This window comes from Hyperoodon ampullatus (genome assembly GCF_949752795.1).
Source record: "Hyperoodon ampullatus genome assembly, chromosome: 19".
Taxonomy (NCBI): Eukaryota; Metazoa; Chordata; class Mammalia; order Artiodactyla; family Ziphiidae; genus Hyperoodon; species Hyperoodon ampullatus.
In genome coordinates, this window is record NC_136932.1 from 13,880,563 (window position 1) to 13,888,462 (window position 7,900).

General features: G+C 43.2%; 1 protein-coding gene across 1 annotated transcript in view; it reads left to right on the forward strand.

The window, feature by feature from the left end:
• CCDC57 (coiled-coil domain containing 57) overlaps positions 1-7,900 on the forward strand; it is a gene marked incomplete at its 3' end in the record, with an annotated part of 91,379 nt that overhangs the window by 27,599 nt on the left and 55,880 nt on the right. The window contains exons 10-11 of the mRNA XM_079724793.1: positions 1,981-2,203; positions 2,844-3,013. Coding sequence (XP_079580919.1) covers positions 1,981-2,203; positions 2,844-3,013 — 393 coding nt within the window. The remainder of the gene's footprint in view (positions 1-1,980; positions 2,204-2,843; positions 3,014-7,900) is intronic.

Genomic DNA, 7,900 nt, shown 5'->3' on the forward strand with positions numbered 1-7,900 from the left:
TGGAAAGTCAGAAAGTCTCAGGATGGGACCTGGGCCTTGAGTGGGGAATGAGCATGTGCTGCTTCCTAGGGCAGGACCTTCCTTCCTGCCTGTTTGGAGGTTAGTGTGCTGATGGGGCAGCCATGGAGGAGAGGAGCCTGGTGCTTTCTGCAAGCAAACATCCGCAGAGGGCTGGGTTGTGCTGGGCCCAGACACAGAGAACTAGGCAAACCACAGGCTCCCTTCCTCTGTTCCCTCCTCTCTGGCACCCAGTTCTGTACAGGCAGTGTCTGAAGACAGTGGTTTCATAGAATTTGTCTGGTTTTCTAGTTGTTTACAGCCAGAGGGCAAGTCCTGTAGCAGCAAATCCCTCATGGTCAAAGGCAGAAGTCTCTCTTGCCATCATTTTCAAAGGAGATTTTTTTTTTTTTTTTTTTTTGCGTTACGCGGGCCTCTCACTGTTGTGGCCTCTCCCGTTGCTGAGCACAGGCTCTGGACACGCAGGCTCAGCGGCCATGGCTCACGGGCCTAGCTGCTCCGCGGCATGTGGGATCTTCCCGGACCGGGGCACGAACCCGTGTCCCCTGCATCGGCAGGCGAACTCTCAACCACTGTGCCACCAGGGAAGCCCTCAAAGGAGATTTTTACTCAGAGTGACAGGTTTTTTTTTCTTTCTGCATATAGTTCCATTGTCTTCTAGATTTCATTGGTTCTCATGAGAAGTTGTCAGTTTCTTGTATTTGTTCTTCTGCAGGAACATAATATGTCTTTTTTTTCCTCTGGTCGCTTTTAAGAGGTTTTCTTTATCATTGTTTTTTTAGCAATTTGACCATGATGTGCTGTTTGGTGTGACTTTTTGTGTGTTTATCTTGCTTCAGGTTTCTTGAACTTCTTGGATCTGTGGACTTATGTTTTCATCAAATTGGAAATTTTTTTGCCAACAAGTTCTGAATCCTTTTCTGTCCCCCTCAATGATCTGGGTTAGTGAGTGTCTGCTTCACATTATTCCGTGGTCACTAGAGCTCTGTTGTTATTTGTTCTTTTTGGCCTCTTCCACTCTGTGCTTGAGTTTGAATACTTTCAACTGCTCTGTGTTTATGTTCCCTCATCTTTTCTCCTGTAGTGTCTGATCTGCTCTTAATCCCATCCTAGCCAGTGAATTTTTCCTTCAGACAGTATATTTTCCATCTCTGTAGATGCTATTTGGTTCTTTTTTGATATCTTCCATTTCTCTTTTTATGTTCATGTTTTTCTTTAAATCCTGGAGTATATTTACGGGAACTGCTTTAAAGTCCTTGACTGCCACTTAGCATGATATCTTCATGGTCCTTCCATGTTGTAGCATGTGTCAGAACATTGTTCCTTTTTCTGGCTGAGTAATGTTTCACAGTGTTACCCTTTGCTTATCCATCATCTGTTGGTAGACATTTGAGTATTTCCATTTTGGCTACTATGAATAATGCTGCTCCAAACATGTGTACAGGTTTCTGTGTGTATGTATGTTTTCAGTTCTCGTAGGTCTATACCTAGGAGTGGAATTGCTGGGTTGTATAATAGCTCTGTGTATACTTTGTTGAGGAACAGCCAGACTGTTTTCCACAGCAGCTGCACCATTTTACATTTACAAGCCACTGCATACCTTTACCTTTTACAGTGCACAAGGATTCCATTTTCTCCACAGCCTCAGCAACACTTGTTATCGTCTTTTTTATAACTGCCACTTTAATGGGTGAATGATGGGCTTCTGACTAAAAAGGAAGGGTCCCCAAATTTCTCAATAAAAGTTATCTTTGAAAAATAGTGGTCTTGTCTTTACGAAACACAGAAGAAAAGGTTTTTTCATACTTCTGTCAACATTACCCACCTCCAGGACAGATGACGGGGAGCAGGGACAGGGGGCAGGTGGACGCAGATGCAGCCGGCCTCAGTGCACAAGGGAATCATTGGTCCTTGGCTGTAACCATTTTCTTTTCTTTCTTTTTTTTTTTCCGTATTTGACAGATGCTTGTAAGGCATCAAGAAGAAGAAATAAGTAAAAGTTTTCCATCTACTGTGATCCAGCAGCTACAAGAGCAGAACACAAGCTTGCGAAATGTTATTGCACAAATGAGGAAAGAAATGGAAACTCTAAGTGATCAGATTCTTCCTTCTGCCCAGTTAGGAGGGGAGACCTCACAAACAAACCAGCCTGACCCAAAGGCAGCCGCTGATTCAGCTGTACCTGGTGAGCGAGGGGGAGAGGGAGAGAGGGAGGATGAGGAGCCATCTCTACTGGGTCCACAATAGGCTTCACTTGAGTCCTACAAGTGAACATGCCCTTTGATAGATTACTTCAAAGTATGGCAGCTGCTTTTCCTCCAAGGGAAGGGTCTTAAGTCAAATATTTTATATACAATAAAAACTTTTTATTCGTAAGTGGAGGAAAAAATGAAGGATACACACTTGACACACTTAAAAACCAGAGCCAGACTTGGACCAGGGGCTCGGTTGGCGTTGTGCTCTCCTGGAGTGGGCAGGTGGGGCTAGAGGAGCAGACCCTTCCTCAGGGGAGCATCCAAGCCCCAAACGTAGCCCAGCCCCATGCTATTTGGAGCAGGGTCTCGAGGGGTGGTGAGTGGAGGGGCAGCGCCTGAGATGGCTGCACTCAGGGTGAGATGGTTGTGTCAGTGCGTCAAGGAGGGTGAGTGTTTGCTCCTGACCGTGGGGTTCCCTCGGAGAGCATGGCGAGCTGGTCTCTGGAGGGGAGGCTATCACACAGACAGCATGGGACAGTCATGAGGGTCGGGCAGGGGAGGGCGAGGGTGGTAGATAAAGGGTGAGAGTGTAAACGTATGTGCCTGTGTGTTTACTGGGTTTTTTGGAAGATTATGTTCTGGCCCTTGAAGCAGAAATGCGAACTCTAAAGCATAAATTGAAAACATTGGAGGAACAACTAGAAGATGTGTTAGATCCTTCGAAGACGACCTTGTCCTGTGCTGGCTTTCAACCCAGTGTCCTGGCCTCCACAGACACCACCGGTGAGAATCCTTGTGTCGTGTCGTGTGCTCTGTCCACTGACTGTCTAGTAACACAGCCCGAGGAGCTGTTACAAACGTGCCATCCCAGGAGCCCCTTGTCCTCCTGAGCCAGCCACTGTCCTGACTCCTCACCCTGTGGCTGAGTTTTCATATAAGTGGAATTACACGTGTGTACTCTTGTCTGGCTTCTTTTGAGCTGCAGTATGTTTTGGTTGATGGTCAGACTGTCTCCAGACTATTCACACCATTTCCTCTCCCAATAGCAGTCATGAGAGCCGTTGCTCTGGTTCTTGCTGACACAGCACAGTTGGCCATCTCCTGTACAATATATCCTTGAATCTTATTTATTTTATACATAATAGTTTGTACTTCTTAATCCCCCGCCCCTATCTTGCCCCTTCCCCCTTCCCTCTCCCCACTGGTAACTACTAGTTTGTTCTCTGTATCTGTTTCTTTTTTTGTTATATTCACTAGTTTGTTGTATTTTTTAGATTCTACGTATAAGTGTTATACAGTATTTGTCTTTTTCTGTCTGACTTCTTTCACTTAGCATAATGCCCTCCATCCATGTTGTTGCAAATGGCAAAATTTCATTCTATGACCAAGGAGGCAAGAATATACAATGGAGAAAGGACAGCCTCTTCAATAAGTGGTGCTGGGAAAACTGGACGGCTACATGTAAAAGAATGAAATTAGAACACTCCCTAACACCGTATACAGCAATAAACTCAAAATGGATTAGAGACCTAAATGTGAGACCAGAAATCATAAAAGTCCTAGAAGAAAACATAGGCAGAACACCCTGCCATAAATCTTAGCAATGTTTTTTTGGATCCATCTCCTGAGGCATCGGAAGGTCTTAATTTAAGACAAACTTATCCGTCAGTCTGTTCCTCTGTGGTTGGTCCAGGATCACAGGCTTGTTCTAGTCTCCACTTTCATTACTCTTAACTTCCTTTTCTGACAACGAGAAGCCTGGCTCCCGACCTCCTCAGTACATTACTTCTATCCAGTTCCTGGGTGTGAGCAGCGTCCCTAGCATGGAGGCCTTTCCCCACATGGAGGCCCCACCCTTGTACCCAGGCCCTCCCAGGCTCTGACAGCCAAACCAGGCTGCCCTCCACCCTGACACCGTCGCCTGCTGGGCCGCCAGCCCCCAGGCAGATCGCCCACAGAGGGTAACCTCCTGCCACCGCCCATCTGATCGTTTATGGGTCCATTGTTCAGGAAGGAAAGGAAGGGGCAGGCACGACACTACCCACCTAGTCACCTTGTCCCAAATAGTGGACGTTTTATTTTTGTCTTTTCCAGTGCTGATAGCTTTTCTTTTTTTCTCTTGTATTACTTCCCCGGAGTGGAATCTCTAGTATGATGTTGATCATAGCTGGCTTTCTTCCTGATCCCAGAGAAAAACTTTCAACACTTTAAAGTTTAATATTTACATTTTTTTGTCAGATTAAGAAGGTTTCTTCCTATTCCTATTGTAATACAAATCTGTATTTTTTTTGTCGTGATTCTATCAGTTTTTGCTTAATGTATTTTGAAGCTTTGTTGTTCAATGTATATACGTTTATGTTTTCTTGGTGACTTCACCTGTATATCATTATGTGGTGTTCCTCTTCATCCTGGTAATTTTCTTTCCTCTCAAGTCTTCTGTCTGATGCTAATTCAGCCAGTCCAATTTTCTTCTTCTTCTTTTTCTTTTTTCTTTTTTTTTGGCCATGCTGCGCAGCATGTGGGATCTTAGTTCCCTGACCAAGGATAGAACCCTAGCCCCCTGCATTGGAAGCACAGAGTCTTAACCACTGGACCGCCAGGGGAGTCCCAGTCCTGCTTTCTTCTGATTGGTGTTTGCATGTATATCTTTATCGTCCATTTTCTTTTAACCCACCTCCATCATTGCATTTGAAGTGAATTTCTTGTAGGCAGCATGTAGCTAGGCAGTTTTGAAATCCATCTTGTGATACTTTAGCCGATGGGTTTAGAGTGTTTGCACTTGTTGTAATTGTTGCTGTGTTGGGAGCCAAGCCTGCCATTTCACATTTGTTTTCTATCCGTCGGTTTCCTCTTTCCTGCCTCCACTGGGTTACTTGAACATTTTTTAGTGTTCCACTTTAATCTAGCTTTTCAGTGTATCTCTTTGGGTACTTTTTCTAGTGTTTGCTCTAGGGATTTCAATATCCTTACTTACCACAGTCAACTCGTGTCAACACTGCAATTTCAAGTGGAATGTGGGGATCTTACCACCAGTCAGGCCCCATCACCCCCTTTATTGTCGCAAATACCACCCCTCTGTACATCGAGAGCCACATCAGACAGGATCCTCGTTTTTACTTTCAACTGTCAAACGTAATTTTAAAAACTCAGGAGGAAAGGTATGGTCCATTCTTTTCCCGTATCCTTCCCCTTTCCATGACTCTTGATTCCAGGTTCTTCTGTCTGAAGCACTTCCTTCAGCAGTTCCTTTACAGCAAGACTGCTGGTGACAAACTCTTGGTTTTTCTTCTTCTGAGATGTCTTTATCTCACCTTCATCCCTGGTATAAAATTATGAGTTGACAGTTCTTTGCTTTCAGAACTTAAAATATACCATTTTCTTCTGGTGAGAAATCAGATGATCATTTCTGATGAGCAGTCCATTTCCTGTTAATCATTTCTCTCTGCCTGCTTTCAGAGTTTGTCTTTAGTTTCAGAAATCTGATTATGATGGTCTGTGCATAGATTTCCTTGGCTTATCCTTTTGACATTGAATCTGAAGGTGTGTCTTTTGCCAAATTTGAGAAGTTTTCAACCATTATTTCTTCAAGTATTTTTTTCAGCTCCACACTGTTTTTCCCTTTTGGGACTCCAATGGCAAGAGTGTTAGATCTTTTGTTATTCTCCCACAGGTCACTGAGGCTCTGTCTGTCTGTCTGTTTCCAATCTGTTTTCTCTATTGTTCAGATTGGAGAATTTCTATTATATCTTCAAGTTCACCAGTTCTTTCTTCTGTTGTCTCCATTCTCCTCTCAAGCCCATACAGTGAGATTTTTATTATGGTTTCAGTTCTGAAATTTCCATTTTGTTTTTCTTTGTATTTTTTATCCCTTTGCTGAAACTTCCAATATTCATTTGTTTTGAGAGTGTATCAGATTGCCTGTTGGAGTCGCTTTAATCTGTCATCTTGTTGTTTTTTTCCATTCAAGGTGAGATTTTCCTTGTTGATATAATGAGTAATTTTGGATTCTGTCATGTACATTTTGAGTGTTATGTCATGAAATCCTGATTGTCATTGATTCTGTTTTAATTCTGCTTCTGTTTTACCAGCAGCCGTGCAGGTCTCCCTTTTCCTGGGCCTTGGTTCCTGGTCTTAGCTCAGTGGTGTCTCTGAGTTGTGGCTGCTCCAGCACCAAAGTTGGGAAATACAGGAAGGAAAAAACTCCAGGAACTCACTGTCGGTCATCCTTTGATTCCCAAGATCCCCAGCCTCTCTGCCTGCTTTTCCTCCCTGTTCAGAATCTCCTCATCTGGCTTGGTGTGTGGTGTCCAGGGCTCTCAGCTGTAATCAGGGAGAGGAGTGGGGTGGAATGCACACACTCATTTTGTTCAGAATGAGAAGCTTAAATTGGTCTTTGAATGTTAAACCAACCCTGCATTTCTGGAATAAACTCAATATGTGATATATTCTTTTGCTAATATTTTATTGAGAATTATCACATTTATGTTATGGGTAAGACTGGCCTATAATTTTCCTTCCTCTTGATGTTCACGTCAGGTTTTGGAATCAGGATTATTCTGGCCTCGTAAATAAGTTGGAATATGTTCACTATCTCTCTGTTTTGTGAAAAAGTTTATATTAGACTTATGTTAATTTTTCCTTAACCAGTTGATAGACTTCAACTTTAAAACCACCTGGGCATAGAGTTTTCCTTGTGGGAAAGTTTTAAATTTTTAGTTCAGTTTTTTTTCACAGTTAAAGGACTATCTAGATTTTCCTTTTTCTGTGTCATTTTTTGATGTTATAATTTGCTAGAAAATTGTCTATTTCATTTAAATATTCAAAAATTTGGCATAAAGTTGCTTTTGGGAGTGTATTCTCCACACGTTTTCACAGCCCCCAGGATCTAAAGTAACAGCCTTTCCATTTGCTATATTGTCTCTGTCTGTTTTTCCTGCTTAATCTCACCAGGGACTTAACTTTTTCAAAGAACCTCCTCTGGTCTTGTTCACCCTCGATTGCACGTTGTTTTCTGTTTCCTCAGCATCTAATACTGACTTTGTTCTGTCCTTCCTTGTACTTTATTTGCTTTTTTTCCCTCATTTTTGAAATGGATGTTCAGTTCATTTATCTTTCATCCTTCTTTTCTAAAATAAGCTTGTATGGCTATAAATACTTTTGAAAGGACAGCATTAGATGCATTCCTTAAGTTTTGATAATCAGTGCTTTTATGATAATTCAGTTCAAAGTAATTTCTAATGTCCATTGTGATTTCTTCTTTGACCTGTGGATTCGTGGACATTTTCTTAATTCCCAGCCAAACGACTAGGAGGCTACGCAGGTTGGCCTCTACCAGACACTAGCTGGTAAGGTTGGATTTTTTTCTCCACGAAGGCTCCTGCTTTCTTGGCATAAGGATTGTTCTTCATGTGCAGCTCATCTCAGTCTTTGGGGGCACCCAGCTGCATCCTCTTGGCTTTAGAATATCTTAACATCACAGCAGACCAGCAGTGACAGTAGGCATCCTTAGGGGAGGGCAGAGAAGAACACACCTCTGCCCTGGACGCCTCAGATGTCCATCTCCTCAAAGGGAGGACAGGCAGTTGGAAGTTCCCAGGGCTTTAGGAGATGTGAGTCTGACAAAAATCATTCTCTCTGCAGGAGGAGCTGTGCCAGTCGATGGTCTATCCACGGGACTGGCGCTCAGG